Source organism: Balaenoptera acutorostrata, chromosome 4 (assembly GCF_949987535.1).
Source record: "Balaenoptera acutorostrata chromosome 4, mBalAcu1.1, whole genome shotgun sequence".
Lineage (NCBI taxonomy): Eukaryota > Metazoa > Chordata > Mammalia > Artiodactyla > Balaenopteridae > Balaenoptera > Balaenoptera acutorostrata.
In genome coordinates, this window is record NC_080067.1 from 66,518,367 (window position 1) to 66,537,641 (window position 19,275).

At 34.9% G+C, this 19,275-nt stretch overlaps 1 protein-coding gene across 2 annotated transcripts in view; it reads right to left on the reverse strand.

Moving 5' to 3' along the window:
* Positions 1 to 294: 294 nt before the first annotated feature.
* The window catches only part of DCUN1D1 (defective in cullin neddylation 1 domain containing 1), a 32,359-nt gene continuing 13,378 nt past the window's right edge, over positions 295 to 19,275 (reverse strand). For both annotated transcript variants that reach the window (XM_057545425.1, XM_007195360.3), the window contains exons 3-7: positions 18,358 to 18,526; positions 16,013 to 16,143; positions 6,054 to 6,136; positions 5,713 to 5,809; positions 295 to 4,370 (exon numbers count right to left, since the gene is read on the reverse strand). In XM_057545425.1, the coding sequence (XP_057401408.1) occupies positions 4,291 to 4,370; positions 5,713 to 5,809; positions 6,054 to 6,136; positions 16,013 to 16,143; positions 18,358 to 18,526 (560 nt within the window). In that variant the 3' untranslated portion in view covers positions 295 to 4,290. The remainder of the gene's footprint in view (positions 4,371 to 5,712; positions 5,810 to 6,053; positions 6,137 to 16,012; positions 16,144 to 18,357; positions 18,527 to 19,275) is intronic.

Here is a 19,275-nt window from a genome sequence, read left to right on the forward strand (position 1 = left end):
GGAACTCAATTTTTAAAATGGATTAATTATAAAATGATTCCCCAAACAATTTGTCTTTAAAACTCCACAAATAAAGACATTACTTTTTAGGAATTCCATCTACTACAAAGGCTGTGCACATTTTATCATAATTTCCGTATTATGACAGATTAAAAAAAGACCAATGAAAGAGAAGTCAAAAGCCACATTAACACAAAACACTGGGCCTAGCGGAAAAGTGTCAAATAAATGAGTTTGTCAGCAAGAAATGCCAATTACCCAACAGGCAGTAAAGAAAATAGATGGCAAGAATGCTCTGGTAAAACCATTTATGTAACTGTATTATGAATTAAGAAAAAAAAAAACAGGACTATCTGCCTCCAGAATCAGGTACAAATCAGGCAAATATTCAACCAAAATAGGGACAAATAGTAAGGGTAAACCTGGAAAAGGGGATTTGTACTATTAGGAATTTTCAAATTTATCAACTACAAAATATAAACCCCTTCCCCTTCAGAAATCAAAGGTAAAGGTATCATGATATATAACTTCACCACATTTCTATAAAATAAAAATAGAAATTATTGCTATATGATTGTAAAAATGGAGGCAAGTAAAGAGTTCAGAAATATACTCGTTTATAATCAATTAAATGATGAGCCATAATTTGAACCCTAATTATCACATTATGTAGAAATCACAATTCAGGTATTGCGTCCTCAGATATTAAGTTATATGTTAAATAGTTCACATTTTAAAAACATTTTATCATTACATTATCAAATTTGATAAAATCTTATCAAAACATCTATGTATGCAATATAAATCATATTGTTAAAAGTATAAAGTAACATTTAAAGAAAACTGCTGAGGTGTCAAGTATTGTCTATTAAATATACACAATTTAACATTTAGAACTCCATAAATTAATTCTTGCTAAAAGTTGATTCAGGTTTACAAAGGCATACTTCGTGAACTATAATAAATTTCCCCAGCACCACTTTCCTTTTTTTATTCCAAAATTCTTTCATTAGGTTTAACTTTCTTCTGTCATTCATACGTAAAAGTTACAGAAGGTTTACAATACGTAGTCTTCATCGTAACATGTTTTAAAAAATCTAAGCAAAGTGCACATTAAACTGGCTACAACTACTCAAACCTCTTGATTATCGTCAAATAAAAAATAGATGAACACTTCATTCACTTAAATTTTTCTGAGGAAAAAAAATAGTATACCTTGCTTAAATAAGAATTCCCCAGTAAGCATATTATATAAAAGATTTCCCATGTTATTTTATTAAGTTTTCTTTCTCTCATTAAAACTTTTTAAAAGTCTAATGAAGAACACATACTTACAAAGCCGTATTACACAACTACAGTACTGTTAATTAAATAAAGCAGCCCAGTATAGTTGTAAACATTTTAAATGTAGTAAACAAGACTTGGCATGTCTTTTCTCCCCAAAACTTGCCATTATAATGCTCTTTCCATAAATAATTATCCTTTCTGGAAAAGTTTTCCGGTATATTTTAGTCTTTAAAAGTATTACACTGAAATAATATGTGAAAAGATTTAGTCATGGCAATTTCACTGAAGCTTTTATTGCCTCTGTTGGTAATATGACAGGGATGTAAGAAACACAATTGAACTTACAGAGATATGCAGATGATAGTCACTAAAGATAATCTTGATCTCAAGTATTTTTATATGTGGGCACTTCTAATTTTATACACTTTACTATTTAAAAAGCATTACATTGTAAAATGTGTACCTGTTTTGACATTTGGCAAAAAGGAAACTGTACCTGTGGTTCAGTTTAAAACAAAGAATCAGCATGGGGAGTTTACCAGAATGAAGACTGAAACACTAATGAATTAAAGCAATTCAAGTTGTGTGTGTGTGTGTGTGTGTGTGTGTGTGTGTGTGAGCATGTGTGTCTCTTTCAATCTGTCAATCTCTCTCTTTCACACACACTCACACACACACGGCCATTATGTGTAAGCATTTTCAGTACAAAATATTCCCTGTAACCAGACATGTATCCTCAGAATAACCACACCACATTAAATCAGTCTTCTCTTTTCAGCCCTAGTAATAGTATTGTTTAATTCTAAGATGCCATCATAGAGTTAACAACCTTAACTTTTATGCTACATGATTATATTCAAAGCTTTATGTATTTTTTTGTTTATAATTACATAGTAATTATAAATGTTTAGTACCAAACTGATGACAAACACTATTTTGTTGAAAAGGTCTTGCATTTAAAAGGAAAAGTCTGTAAAACCCAAGGCACTAGGCCACGAATCAATATCAGACTTTTATGAAAAACAATTTATATTGGGGAAAAAAAGCTAATCGGATCTCATTTCAAAACACAGCATACCGGAATTAATTAATCAATTCAAAAACAACACCATAACTCAAAATCTTCAAGACAGGAAACAAAATAGTACATTTATATATATATATCTTTTTAAAATTTTTCATAATTGAAGTTCCTCTTAATATTTACAAATATGAAATCAGGAAATGCTGAAAGCAGCAGGATTCTTCTTTTTTCTTTTCTTTTTTAATAACCAATTCTAGTAACCTGAATAGAAATTTTCAAAATTTTCTTTTGATAGAATCATATTCTTGAATTAAAGTTATGATTAGAATATTAATATCTATGGGGAAAGCTTTCTAGTCAATTTCAAAATCATGTAAATAAAAAGTTTTAATATATCATTGTTTCTTAAAATCATTTCCGCATATACCTTATAATGTACTGCTATTCTGAAGTACATACCTTTGATAATTTCAACATTAGAACTTAGAGTGCCTGGATACACCAAGCAAAATCTACTCCTGCTAAAAACCAGTCATCCAATATCTGAAATTTTACATTTTTTAACCTGCCTTATAGAAATGTTTAAGAAAGCAATAAACCCTTCTTCACAGGTCAAGAAGTGAACAAAGAAATGAGCATTTTCAGCATGAAAGCAGTTCATGGGTCTTGTAATGAAGAAAAAAAAAAAAACATACAAGACAGAGTTCTGCTTTGATGTGAAAACTGAGCTAATCTGAGTGAAACAAAGAACAGCAGAAATTAAATAATTTATGAAAATAGAAGCCAGACTGGTACTTTGCATCAAGTGCATGCCTGCTTGAAAATCTTTGCTCCTGAAATATTTGGCAACCACAGTGATTAGCAGTTAAAGCAATTTCAACAAAATAAGAAGTCATCAAAAATGGACTATTTGTCTGAAAGAGCAGTACCTATAAGAATTGAACTTTATGGCTCATTACAACCATTTTCAAAATTTAATTCCTACTATCTTCTTATAAATTAAGAGAATTTCATTTGTGTTCCATAGTGCGCTGACCAAAAAAACCCCAAAAAACAAAAATAAACCCTCATGCCTAAATTTAGAATATTGTATTATGTAGCAATCTAAAACATTCAAAACAAATTAAATAGTTTAACTTACTCGACAGGCATATAAGCGTTTCAAAATCATAATGAAATCCAATTATGGAGTGCATAATGTAGACAGGAGTAGAATCTAACATTATGCAGATGTTTTTCTAAATAAAACCCCCTGTAAGACAACTATATATAAACATGGGTAAGATAAGTGCAGACTAGTTCTGTGGAACCTTCTGAAATCGAGGGTCTAAAACACAGTAAAATTTTGGGTAGGCACACCAAGTTATCCTAAAAATTTTTCACGTTGGTTATTTTGACTTTTTTTTCAACAGATACTCTACTCACGTTAACAATACATGTGATTTGCCAGGAAAAAAAAAAATCCCCCCATACCAAAACACCATTCCAGATCTGGTACACTTAAATATATCACTCTCACTGGAAGTGCTATCAGCATAGTCTTTGCAACTAGCCCAAAGCATATATTTAAGAAGTTTTTATAAATTGTGATGTTCACATGTTTAATTCTTATGCCAAACTGTTTTCTGATGAAGACAGCATTGTGCTTTATGCAAGAATGGAAACTTCAAAAAAATCACCATAAAGCTTCTAAGACTTATGGGAGAATAAACTAGGATGGTCCACAGATATAAGATGAAATCCACAATGTTGGAATAATAAATGTTTAGAGCGGCCCAGACTAGAAGACAAGCCCAAACCACCATTAGAAGAATGAAATACGATATGGTCCAAGATGTATCCTTAAAGTTTTGTCTCAACCCTCAGTCTGAATTGTGAGGATTGATCTTCAGTTCAGTCCAGCCAGCAGAAATTGACTGTGCAATTTTCCATTGTATTTATTGTACAGACTATGTACATTCTAGAAGGTTCCTTTAGTGCTACACTGTTGTACTTTTTGTCCCAGCAATTTGAGGGCGTGCAAATTCCACAAAGTCATCAATAAGAACGGGCCATGCTCCTGTGGGGGGGGGATGGGAGAAAGGAAAGAAAGAAAAGCAGAAATAAGGCTAACATTTTAATAGAATCCTTTATTTTTTAAAAATATCTTCCCCATAATTGTTAAAGTATGTCATTATACGTATTCCCACTGATAGGACTTCCAAATTTCTAGCTCTTTAGTGTTTCTACCTAGAGTATTCCCTTCTTTCTTCTCTATTATTCCAACACTTGATAATTCCTTGAATGATAAATAACCCTTCTGGTAATTAATAATATTATGGCTTTCTGAAGGCCACTGAAGTCAGGCCACTGAAGTAATTTGGTCAAATCTGACCTTGATATGATGACATGCTGCCAGTGTTGCTGAAAGCACAGTAGGTTGGAGTTAATCTTTTTTTGCACTTTGTGGCAATCTTACAAATGAAATTAACAGCAAGGATCAAACTCTAACCTATTTCATGGTAATAAATTACTAAAGGATTTTAAATTACATATATGCATGCCTCTATACATGCCTCTATGCCAACCTCCAAATCAGGAAGTTCTTCACTTTTGTGTAAGGTCTAATAGAAAGCACAATTATCAATTATCAGTCATTTCTCACTTCTTAAGAAGACAATACATGACAATGGAAACAAAGATAAGGAAATAACATTATCTTTGGTTACATTAAGTAGTTCCAGGACACTTTTAAGGACACCAAGGTTACTAGAGATTTTTCAAAGAATACCTCTGTCTATTCAACAATATCAAAAAAAAAAAAAAATTCTGCTAATTCTCAAGGGAAACTAGGTAAGTATGAGAGAAGAAACGAATGTAAATCACTGCCAGTTCCAGAAAAACAAAAGCACATGTCCTGATAGTGGATGGTAGAATCATCCTTATACATACATGAAGAAACAGCAGAAAAGCATTCAATCAGTGAATATTTACGGAATGCCAAGAGTACTACAGTAGGAAACTAAAGTCCGTTTCCATTTGGACAAGGTCACTAAACTTAAGGAGTTTACAATCAAGTTCACAGACAAAACAAACAGACAACAACAAAAAATACATATACAAGTACTATAAAAGTACATTAAGAAAAGAATAGGTTCCTAAAGTAAAGTGAAAATCTAAAACATGGATGAAAAGTACTCATGCCTTTCTGGAAGACATGAATACACAGAGTTGGTATTTAAGGAAACAATGCAGATTGGTAAAGAGGATGAAGGTATTTCATACATTCAGAAGAGCACAAATAAAAGCTCAGAAGAGGGAAATCTAACTCTAAGAAAAACAGAAGTAGACAAGAAGTTCAAGAGTGTGTGATAAAAGAAGACAAATTTTTCAAAAAACTGGTAGAGCAAAATGTTCATTACCTTCTTCATCATAATTAGACATGTCATCTGCAATCATTGTACTGAAGTCTAAAAGAAGATTCCAAGTATCTTTTGGTATTGATCGTTTATGATGTTCCTATTAAAAAACAAACAAACAAAAGCATCCAAATCACTAAAAAGAGTTTCAAAAAAACAGTCCAGATGATGCCAAATACAAGAATGCAAAACAACCTATGTAATAAAATTCTGGAAATCAAATTTTTCATTCTATGTCCATTACATGCTCTGAAATGAGTTAGTTATGCTTTAAAATGTTAATTTATCTTCAAACAAAGCAAAAGTTTAGAGAAAACACCAAACTGCAGAAAATATGAACTTACCAACAAAAATTTATTCCATAAGTCTAAGAATTTAAATCTTCCATTAAGCACTAAATTCCAGTAGGCAATGGCCATTTCTAGATCTGTAATATTAAAAATAAATTATATACTTCAAATGTCAGGAATATTTGTCCCTGAAAAAAAAACACCAGGTAAGACAAAAGATAGCCTTTAAAAAAAAAAAAAAAAAAGGCTTGTGTCCTGAATACTTACATAATAAAAATTTCCTATAGAGTTAAGTCCAAGCTTTGTATCCTGCTTCCATCACAAATGAATGGTGCCTTCAGGGCAAGAAGGGTATCACTTACCTCATAAGGGGTTTCTGAAGTTTAAATGAGATAATGTAGGTAAGCATGTTTGACTAGCTCATAAGTATTCAAATATTAATGTACACCAGTGTTTCTTGACCTCAGCACTTTTGACATTTTGGGGCAGATAATTTTTTGTTGTGGGAAGCTGTCCTATGCATTACAGCATTAGCAGCATCCCTGGCCTCTATCCACTAGACGCCAGGAGCAGTTCTGCCCCACCCCCAGTGGTGACAACCAAAAGTATCTCCACATATTGACGAAGGTCCCCTGGGAGGCAAAACTGCCCCCAGCTGTAAATCACTGAGGTACACCTATAAGCTGTAACGCAAAGAATTACTACCCACAATCCTAACCAATCTTACACTCCAAGCTGTTGGCTGACTGATCCTCAAGGAGACCATTAAGAATATTAAAAATTAAAAATAAACTAAGGGGCTTCCCTGGTGGCGCAGTGGTTGAGAACCTGCCTGCCAATGCAGGGGACACGGGTTCGAGCCCTGGTCTGGGAAGATCCCACATGCCGCGGAGCAACTAAGCCCGTGTGCCACAACTACTGAGCTTGCGCGTCTGGAGCCTGTGCTCCGCAACAAGAGAGGCCACGACAGTGAGAGGCCCGCGCACCGCGATGAAGAGCGGCCCCCGCTTGCCGCAGCTAGAGAAAGCCCTCGCACAGAAACGAAAACCCAACACAGCCAAAAAATAAATAAAGTGAAATTCTTTAAAAAAAATAAATAAATAAATAAAAATAAACTAAGATTTGTCCTTTTAAAAGTTAGATGAAGAGGATATAAATGACTATTTAACTGGTTTTGGAGCCGATAAGGATAAAGAAGCAATATTACCACATGACAAAAAACTGTCTGTCATAACAACAGAGAGAAAGAACTATGATCTCTTTGAAAGAACTAAAGTAGTTAGGTCAAGCTTTTACGAGTAAATTTACATTTGCAGGTCAGGAAAAAGTACACCCCAAGTAACTTAAAAGTCTTTTAGATATTATCTCCAAACTACTCTGGATAATCTGAGGAATCATGGAAGACTAGGAAAGACTCCAAAAAGGCTCACATCCTGCCTGAAAAAAAACATATAGGACATAAGGCAAAAAATCCCCCATCTTCACTAGACCCTAACCTCTTCAAGGATAGGGACTACATATCCGCTAACTAGCAGACTGAAACACACAGTAGGCATTCAGAAACTGCTGAATAAACAAGTTTCCTGTGGTTCCATGTGCAATGTACTTACTATCAAATGCATCATTATGTCTTCCTTCAAACTCAATGGAAAAGGTGCCTCTTCTCCCATCCAAGGTTAAGCCCTTAACACCATTATTATGGATCCAATATGCCATCCTGCCTTTTCAAGGAATCTGGTCTACTGATTAGTTTTCTTCTCTCCCTGTATCTTCAACTTTGCCCTGTCTTCCAGCTTTCCCCTCCACAAAGGAACATGCTCAAGTTATCACCTATCTTTAATAAATCTTTCTTGTATCTCTCCATTCCCTTACAAGCTACCCTCTTTCTCCTTCCCTTCACAGATCATCTTGAGAGAGTACATGGAGTCTTCTACTTTTATTTTTAATGTGCTCATGAAAACATGTCTGAAAGTCAAGTTCAGATCCCCATGTTTTAAGAGAACTAGAAATATGACAACAATCCCTAATCACAATTCCTTTTTAATCTTTGCAGTCTTTAAAGCTCTATACCAAATATTCCTTCCAGGTTCTTTAATTTTATTGTTTTCTTTACCAACCAAACATATAATTGTCTATCTTAAGTGCAGTAAGATCGCTGTTATTAGCATGTATAGTAGGATTTGCTGTTATTAGCATGCTTAATGATATCCTTCTTCACTTCAAATGCATTAAATTTATGAGAACTAAGCTTATTACTAGTGTTAGCATTTTTTTCCCTTTTCAATTAATTTTTAGAAAATAAGGATGAGAAACAATGAAATATTCAAATAACTGTAAACCATGAGACACCTATAAATGCCCATTTCTCAGCTGATATACTAACCTAAGTAAGAATCTTAAAAGAATAGGAGTGTACATATATGATGTTTGAAAGTTCAGGTAGTTAAAAGAACGCTTTGTAATCTACATTCATTGTCCAATTTCCTCACCTACCACACATTTTAATTCTATAAACTAGTGTCCACCTCCATCACTCACCCCACTGAAAGTAATCTCTGAAGGGTCACCAAGCCCTTCTGGTTGCCAAATAAACCTGTAAGTCCTTAGTTTACTCGGCTCTCTGCCGTATTTGACAAAATTGAGTACACCTCCTGGATGGAACTGTCGCTTCTTTCAGCCTTAATGGTATCACTCTATTGATTTTCCTTTGTCCTCTCTGGCCTTATTTTCTTTTACTGCTCCTCTTCCTCCATTCGTCCATTAAATGTTGATGTTCTATAACACTGTACGTCAGCAATAACCACCTCTACTTCTCTCAGTAGATTTTTCAAACCTTTACCTTTTTTCAAGTTATACGCTCAAACCATCTCTACCAAGTCCTAAATCTGAAACTGCTCTCTCTATATTCTAGATTCTTACATCTAATTGCCTAAGGACATCTTCAACTGGATATCCACAAACAACTCAAATTCAATAGGGCTCAAACTGAACTCATCTTACCTCTATAGACCTACCATTTTCTTTTCTCTCAATGAATGTCATCACCCTACAGTATTTCTCAATGAAACACAATTTTTCATTGTAAGGAAATGAAGTCCTATGCACTGCAGGTCATTTAGCAGACCCCTAATCCCAGTAGAAACCCTCAGTCGTTATAACAATACCAAAAATACCCCCCCCATTTCCAAATATCCCCAAATGGGGGTTAAGACTAACTTCCTCATCACACTTTCAATCAAAGCTTTCTCATTTTGGCTTCTAAGTACCTTTTAAATCTCTCTCTCTTCTCCATCCCTTGCTAGGGCCTATGCTAGGGTCCTCTTCATGTCTAGCTAAATCACTGCAACAGCTTCATAACCAATTTCTCTTCCTCTAGTTCTGCCTCCACACCTTTTAAAGGACCACACTGCTTTCAGATGGACCTTTCAGGCATATAAATTTGGTTTCACTTCCATGTTAAAATTCTTCAATGATTAAAACAACGAGATACCACTACACTCCTTTTGGAATGGCCAAAATCCAAAACACTGACAACACCAAATGCTGGTGAGGATGTGGAGCAACAGGAACTCTCATTCACTGCTGGTGGGAATGCAAAATAGTACAGCCACTTTGGAACAGTTTGGCAGTTTCTTACAATACTAAACATACGCTTACCATACAATCCAGCAATCACACTCCTGGGTATTTTCCCAAATGAACTGAAAACTTATATCCACACAAAAACCTGCTCATGGATGTTTATAGAAGTCATAACTGCCAAAACTTGGAAGCAACCAAGATGTCCTTTAGTAGGTAGACAGATATATAAACTGTGGTACATCCAGATGAAGGAAAATTATTCAGTGCCAAAATGAAATGAGCTATCAAGCCATGAAAAGATACGGAGGAAAACAAATGCATAATATTATCAAGTGAAAGAAGTCAATCTGCAAAGGCTACATACTGCATGATTCCAACTATATGACATTCTGGAAAAGGCAAAGCTATGGAGAGAGTAAAAAGATCAGTGGTTGCCAGGGGTAAGGAGGGAGGAAAGGATGAACAGGCAGAGCACAGAGGTTTATTAGGGAGAGTGAAACTTCTCTGTATGAAGCTATTATGGTGGATACATGTCATTATACATTTGTCCAAACTCATAGAATGTACAACATTAACAGTGAACCCTAGGGGAGGGATAAATTAGGAGTATGGGATTAAGATATACACACTACTATATATGGAGTAGAGAACCAACAAGGACCTACTGTATAGCACAGGGAACTATACTCAATATCTTGTAATAACCTATAATGGAAAAGAATCTTATATGTATCCCATATATATGTAACTGAATTACTTTGCTATACACCAGAAACTAACACAACATTGTACATCAACTATATTTCAATAAAATTAAAAAAAGAAAAAAAGAGTGAACCCTACTGTGAAGTTGAACTCTGGATGATAATGATGTGTCAATGTAGGTACAACTGTAACAAATGTACCATTCTGGTGGGGGTTTGATAATGGGAGAAGCTATGCATGTGTGGGGGAAGGGAGTAGTTGGGAAATCTCTGTACCTTCTGTTCAATTTTGCTGTAAATCTAAAGCAGTTCAAAAAATAAAGTCTATTAACTTTTTAAAATCTGCAATATTTCCTACTGCCTTCAGATAAAAATCTACATTTCTAGTCAAATGAACTTACTTGCAGTTTCTCAAAGGTGCTATGTCTCTCACCTCTAAGCAACTGAACTTGCTAATCTCTCCACATTAGAGATGGCTTCTTTTTCTTTTGGCTTTGAAAACATATATTCATTCTTCAAGGCTCAAAAATTACAATCTTTGTGAAGACTTTGCAAACTCACCCAGACAGATTTAAGATGTTCCTAACTCCATGCTCTCAGAGTAACCAGCCAATAAATGTTTTTGGATGAAACAGGAATATTCAAAAAGATTAATAAGTTATTATTAGGAGCTGAAACACACAAGATTAAGTTGTACAGGGATAAAATGTCAATTGCCACAAGCATATGAAAAACTGCCCTTTAGGGAATTCCCTGGTGGTCCAGTGGTTAGGATTCAGCACTCTCACTGCCAGGGCCCCAGGTTCAATCCCTGGTCAGGGAACTAAAATCCTGTAAGCCGCACGGTACGGCCACACACACACACAAAAAAACGGAAAGGAAGGGAGAGAGGGAGGGAGGGAGGGAGGGAGGGAGGAAGAAGGGAAGGAAGGAAGGAAGGAAGGAAGAAAGGAAGGAAGGAAGGCTGCCCTTTAGTTAGAAATGTCTGAGTGACAAAGGAATAGCCCAGCTAGAGAGAAGTGGTTTAATATAGTAGTTTAGCCTCTTAAATCTCAACTCCACCACTAATTAAGTAGCCTCGGGCAACTAAGTTCACCTCTCGGTAATTCAGTTTAAAAAAAGATAACAGTACCTACCCTCACAGGGTTGTTGTAATAATTAAACGAGTGAATACACCTAAAACATTGGAACAGTGCCTGGTAAATAACGTGTCCTTACTATTACTATTGTTTATTTTTAATAATTTTAAAAATTACTATTATAGATTCTGAAGCAGTATTGGAAAGAGAACTAAGTCAATAATAATGTAACAAGAACCAACAACAGCAGTTAGAATAAACAGAAGGATAACACAGAGAAAAAGACACAAGCAAGTCCTAATAATAGTATTACCTGGGGCTTCCCTGGTGGCGCAGTGGTTGAGAATCTGGCTGCCAATGCAGGGGACACGGGTTCGAGCCCTGGTCTGGGAAGATCCCACATGCCGCCGAGCAGCTGGGCCCGTGAGCCACAATTACTGAGCCTGCTCGTCTGGAGCCTGTGCTCCGCAACAAGAGAGGCCGCGATAGTGAGAGGCTCGCGCACCGCGATGAAGAGTGGCCCCCACTTGCCGCAACTAGAGAAAGCCCTCGCACAGAAAACGAAGACCCAACACAGCCATAAATAAATGAATAAATAAATAAATAAATAAAATTAAAAAAAAATAGTATTACCTAAAATTGAGATACTTGAAGAATGAATCCTTAAGCCCTTATAATAAAATTAAAAATGCAAACAGAGGTAATCCCAGTGTCATTCTTTCAAACTGAATCAACAAGGGCAATGTGCTGTTTCATAAAAGATGATCAATTGAATGACAGATGAATATGGAAATGAATTGAGACTGGATCCAAACACCATCCCTAAGGGGAACAAAATGTTGCCAACTCACTAGGGAGGATGAATGGGGATTTAAAATCCTATTCACAAAGTCTTAATTTACCTAGAGATATCTATAGTTAGCACAACATAATATAATAAAAAGAATATAAAATGTGGAATCAGAAGATCTGAGGTTGAGTCCCAATTCTACCAACTCTAAAGTTACGTGACCTTAATAAGTCAGCCTCTCTGACCATGAGTTTCCTCATCTTTATGCAAAGAGGTTTTTTACTTAGCTCCAAGGGTTGTTATGAGAAGCAAATGGGATTACGTAAATGAAAATACACATTAAAAACACTCTATAAAATTATTTCTGAATATTAAATAAATGTTTAACAAGTAATGTTAAAAATGTTTAAATCAACTGCACAGGTATAACATTCTAGCTGAACCACAACAGTTTATAAGAAAATAACCTACAGACTTTAAGAAAGTTCAGGATGGTCCTAAAAATACCATGGCTGTAAAAAACAAATGTAATTTTTGAACAAATTAATAGAATGAACAGTCTCGCAAAAAATAACAGACCCATAGTATTCTACATTAAACAGCCTCCTTCTGGAGTATTATGTTCAGCTTTAAGAACTCTATTTTGAGAGAAACTGGAAATGTTATCTAGGGGTGACAGCAACGGAATAACAAAGGTCTTTTCAAATGAAGAACAGTTAAAATTTGGAATGCTGACCTGAAAAAAAGGAGAAGGGATAAATGAGAAAAAAAATGGTTAGACTTCCTTTGTGCTGCAGCAAAGGTCAAATAAGAACAAAGGTAAAAGTTATAAAGACAAAGATGTTAGCTTAATAAGGAAAAACTTTGTGATAGCAAGGAAGAGTATTCTGTGATAAGAATGGACCACTTTCTAAAACAATGTGTGTTCAATCCCCGCCCTGTATATTCAAACATAAAAGCTAAATGAGCATCAGGTACAGGTGCTACTTTGCACAGGTTAGATTTAACACAGGACTTATGAAATCCCTTTCAAATTTAAGATTCAGAAGACCATCAGAAATGGCAGGTGACTGAAGCAGATTGTGACAGAGGAAGTACCCTATCCTGGTGTCACAAGAAATAAGGTTATAGAAAATGAGAAAATATGGAAAACACCAGCTCTCATTAGAATTAGCACAGCTATTTATAAATAAACTGCAGTGCTGTCACTGTCACTCTTTGCCAATTTGTTTGGGCCTCACCTCCTCTCCTACGATCTCATAATTCCTTTCTGCCAAATATTATAATTTAAGAGCCCTGTGAACCCTTAGAAAGGCTGTCAAGAAAACTGTTTTCTTTTTAATTAAGTTCTTCAACTAAGCAAGTCATTACATTTCCTGACACCCAATACCAATGCAAAACAAAAAGAGAAATTATGATTTGTCTTTTATTACATTTTTTCTTTTTTTCTAAATTAAGACTTTTTTAGTTTTAGGTTTATGGAAAAACTGAGCAGAAAGTACAGAGTTCCCATATACCTTTACCCCACATTCCCCCCATTTCCACTATTTTTAAGATACTGTTTTAGTGTGGTATATTTCTTATAACTGATGAGCCAACATTATTAACTAAAGTCCAGTATTTTACATCAGGGCTCACTCTGTGCTGTATATTCTATGGTTCGGGGCTTTTTTTAAAACAACTTCTAAATTGTGGTTAAATACACATAAAATTTATCATCTTAACCATTTTTCAGTGTACAGTTCAGTAGTGTTAGTTACATTCACGGTGGTGTACAATGAATCTCCAGAACTCTTCATCTTACAAAACAGAAACTCTATACCCATTAAACAATGTTACATTTTTCTTAAGCTCAATACTTACTACATAATAGAATAAAACATAATTTTAAAATCGAATTCTTCAGCACAATATTTTTCTCAACTTTTCCTGTAATCTAAAATTCCAATTTATCATCATATTGATATATCGAACAGCTATAAAAATGTTAATTTTACTTTATCTTCACCAAATATAATAAAAACTAAGATTCAATATCAAGACTACATAGTCACCCAAAAACATCATTTATTTTGTGCTCTAGTAAGGGGTAGGGTTATAACTAAGGAATAGGTTCAGCCCCTTTAAATCAACACTTGAGATTCAAAACATTTTCTCTAATGGTATCAAAACATTGTGCTACATTTCTAAACACAAAGAAATAATTCTTTTAGTATATACATGTAAGTTCGAAGACGTTAATTGGTTTTTATTTGTGGGAATACAAGAGGAGACTAGAAAAAATAGCCCAGTTAAACTTGTGGCCACAGATACAAGATAGAGAAACTAACACTAGGTATCCCAGCTTATTTTGCCTGCAAAAACAAACAGAATAAGATGCAACCTAAATTAATTGGAAAGGAGACTTCATTATTTCGAATTTTGCTTAATAGGTATTTTGTAAATCTTAATTCAGTCACATTTAGTCACTCTTTAGGCCAATTCTCAAATACAAATGTTGTATATTCATCCCTTCTACTAGCTTTCAGTCACTTCCTCAGTCTAATTCCTATTCACATAATCCTTTTCTCAAAGCTTTTTTTCTCTCTAATCTAAAATATAAAGAATGATTCGTACAAGAGGCCCCTATTAGCCTCTCCAACTACTGTATCTTCAAAATCAAAAACTCACTTCCATCATTGGGTAAGTTATTTAACTTGCGTGCCTCAGTTTCCTCATCTGCCAAATAAGGATAAAAAATGTCTAGCACTCTATGACCGGCACGTGGCAGCTGGTGAATTACTGAATGGAAGAATGAATAACTCATAAAGTTGTTAAACACTAAACGAGGCAGTGTATGTACAGTACTTAGCACGCTGCCAGGCACACCAAAAGCTCACACTAAATGGCTGCTACTGCCACCATCATCTTCAGTGCATCCCCACTGCCCGTAAATTCCAATTTAAGCCTTTCTGTCCTGTTTTTAAAAGAAGCCTTATCTCACCAATTTAAGCTCCAAACAAACATTCCCACTAAAATCAAATCATTTTCTCTCTTCCAGAAAGAAGCCAAGCTTATTTCTGAAGTCTTAGACCTTCATTCATAACTATCCTCTCCCTGGAACATTTTTCATCATCCCTTGCCCAAATATCAAATCCTTTAGTTTTCATCACTTCTTGCCCAGGAAGCATTTCCCAACCATTCCTGCTTTTACTCATTTCTCCTTTTATCTAAAACGCTCACACTCATATTTATTATTTTGCATTATGTGCTACTGTCTACTTTTTCTGAATAATCTGCAAATTACACTGTAGCTTTTACCTTCACTTCCCTTAGCCATCCCCAAAGCAAATGTGTGGTTGTTTCTACAGTATAAACTGATCTAAACTGTTAACAGTGGCTATTTCTGGATAAGATTATGAATGACAATCATTTTTTTATTCTTTCTTATAGTTTCCAAATAATTCACACCAAAAAAGAATACATTTATCTGGCATTCTGTGACTCAGAAATCTTACAATGCTATTTCAACAGATACATAGTGAAAAACTTATGATCCTAAGATCCTATAATATCTTCTGAAAAATAAACGATCAAACATACATACCTATGTCAGTGGAATTTTAACAACTATTTTCTGTACTGTAGTTCTTAAAAAAAAAAAAAAAATCAGTGGTTCACATATAGTATCCAGGGTAACCCTGTTATTGAATAGGCAGGGTATTATCTGATTAACTAGAAGTTCACTGTTTCTCAGTATTTTTCAGTAACTGATAATGACTTTATGCTCAAAACATAGAACTTTCTATTACAAACGTGATGCTGTCAATGTATTTGAATATATTTGAAACACCAAATATAATTTTTAAAAATTCTTACCTAATCCTTTTTGTCCTGGATTCTTTGCAAAATTAAAAGTAAACTGGTAAAAATCCTTAAATCGTCCTGGTTCTTTCAATTCTTGTTCCATCTTGGGTATCTGGGCCTTTAGTTTTTCTATGCTGTCACATCTATATTGTAAAATTAAGTTTATAAAAGATAAACTTTTTCACTATATATTAAGAACATTTATTCCTACAACAGTTTATATTTCATAGAACTTCTTAAAAACTCCATTAAATTTTCATCTTTTTACATTACATAAACAAGTATGGGGTTAGATGGAGGAAGAAAAGATCTGGGGTGATTAAATGTTAGAAATAACTACTATTTTTAAAAGAAATGGGCTATTACTTTTAATTATGTAATTCACTGGACTGTCAACACACCCAAACTGTAGAAGTCAGCTGTAGTGAACAGATGAGAATGTATAGTAATCAGCTTTACAATCATCAATTCAAACTGTAGTAGATATTCCTTACATGGTAACAAATCACATGTCTAGCTTCCAAACAAATTGAAAGCATAGTGTCTTGACTAGGTGAGGAAACAAGCATTCCTCTTGAAAACTTCTTGATATATACAAAGTATCATAATAAACATCATCTCCAACCATCTCCAACTGAAGTTACCTCAAATCAATATTAAACTTTCTCTATATGTGCAAAGCATTCAATTTCCAAGGAGCTGAAAGGGTCCAAGCACCAAGTCCTACTTTCCACATAACAGCCATAAGGTAGAAATCTTCGATCTGTTATAGATTCCACAAACCAAGCATTCCACTTTTTTTCCTTCAAATCATTTTTGCTTTTATGCTCCTTCCATGCTCTTTATAACACCTCCCAGATTATTAGTTTGTAAATTAAAATTTTGATTTGGAAGTTCATTACATTTTACATGAACTCACTTTTAAATGGAAAAAAAAAAAAAAAAAAGAGAGAGTTCTAATGAAACCTGTCCTAGCATAGAACATTTCATTAAGTTCAGGATAAGGCTGGCTTTGGCTGTAGAACATAGTGGCTAGGCCAGTTATTAATTTATTGTCTCTCGGCTTTAAACTCACCCTTCTTTGCCCTACTTTGTGACTATCTGCAGTGGACTATAAATTGTGAAACTTAATTTTTCTTGCCAGCTGGCTCACTATTAGGTTCTACCAAGAGAGGGCGATGAAAGGCTGGAAGAGGACGAAGGAACTTTTCTTATCCCAGTCTGTTTTCTGCACAGAGCAAGGGTTTCAGCGTGTTGGGAGGTCCCTGCAGTGTTCACCAATGGAGGCAACTTGCATGACTCTGCAGCAAGTGGCCCCTAGCGAGCTTCTTCTCCACCAGAGAAGCAGGCAAGGCAAGCAGCGTGCTCCTACAGCAGCTACGCACTGTTTTCTGGGGTCGGAATCTCAGCCTTGCGGGGATCCTCTTAAGTGTCTAGGCTCCTTCCTTGTTTCCTTCCCTCTGTTCCAGGAGTGATGGCAGCTTCTTGCAACTGCCACCTTCGTTATGCTTAGAGTTTTCTTTTACCCCATTTACACAATAAAACAATTTTTTAAATTTACCCTGCTCAAATTACTGGTATGGTTTGTGTGTCTTGCCTGGACCCTGACTGATTACAATGTCCCTCAGGCCCAAGAATCAGAATGCCTGAGCCCAAATCCTGGCTTTAATACTACCTCTCTAGTTTCTCTGTACCTCCATTTCCTCATCTCTAAAATGCGGATATAAACACCACTTCTCTCACAAAGTTGTTCTGAAGTGGTAGGTGAAGTACTTATTTAGCATAGTTCCTGAAAGAAAATAAACGTTCAAAAAGTGTTTAGCTATTATCATTCAAAAGCACCCACTAAAAACAGAAAGGGCAGCCTGTTACCGATCCACAAATTGAATACTTTTGGAGCTTCATCAAATACAGACAACTAAAGGCCACAGGTAAAACCGCTACCTGTGACTTTTCAATCTGTTTATACCAAGACATTTAGCTAATCAGTTGTCCAGGTCTATGCAGAACACAAAGTGATTAGTAACTTCCAAGATTTTAAATTCTAGGAATTTGTTTATAAATTCAGAGTTCACAGCTTCACATTAGGAAATAACTTAAAACTTGCTCATTTCACTTACCCATGTAAAATATTAAAGCACAGTAATTTTAACATTAGTCAATCTCCCTTAGAAACAAATGATAAAAGCATAATGCAAATAGAGTAGGTTGTACTAACTACACAAATAACTTGACATGGGAAGGAACTAGCATATTAGCCCATTTCTATTTATAGCAATGTTTGGGGGCACGAATGTCAGTTCCACAGTAATTCTCACAGTAATGTACCTAATTTCCTATGGTAATTATACACTCACCCTAATTCTGTCATGCCGTCCATGAACTCCTGTTTGGAGAACTCGCACTGCGTTGCTGCTCTGAACTTCCACGCGATGATCAACACACTAATGCTGGCTGGATCCAGTGCCAGATCATCACAGAACTGCTGTATACCATCTATTCCAATTTTATTTTCATCTTGAGGATCTTCAAAAACAACAATGCAACATGAAATCAGTGCCATACTTTACTGTGCTACTCCTGAAACTGAGAAAGGTATTGCTTTATATTCCATTTTTTTAAATGATCACAATAGACCAAAAGTATGAAGCAATATTGCTCTGAGATATTTTCCCCCTGTAATATTTAAAGCCACTTTGCCCCTGAAACAGCATTCTTACAATTAACAGCAAGATATATATCCAGATAGACACCTGATTTTTAAGTCTCATTTATTCATATGAAAAAAGTTCCATACTTATTTAACACACATTCAGAAAATCAGACATTCCTATATAGGGACGAAGGATTTTTACTGAACATAGCCACATTTTACAGAGGCATTCTAAACAGTATTATACACAGAAATTCTTTTTTTCTTAAAGTTCATTTCACTACAGAAATCACTTCCTAAAGAATATCAAAAAAAACATAAACTCTGCAATTCAATTTTAATCACAATACAAACACCTGTTGTTCAAATTAAAGAAGAAAACCTCCAACTATCAATATTTACTTTTCAGACAGCAGACATTTAAATACAAATACAAGAAGAAAGAGGCACTCATACACTGTTGTCAAATGTGATTTGCTAACATCTCTAGGAATAAAAAATTTGCACATCCTTTGATTTTTGAGGCATGAGCTATGCATAAAATATAATTCCACTTTTGGAAAAATTTTGAAATAACTCTGCATATATATTTCTGCATAAACATAAAAGACACAGAAAGTTG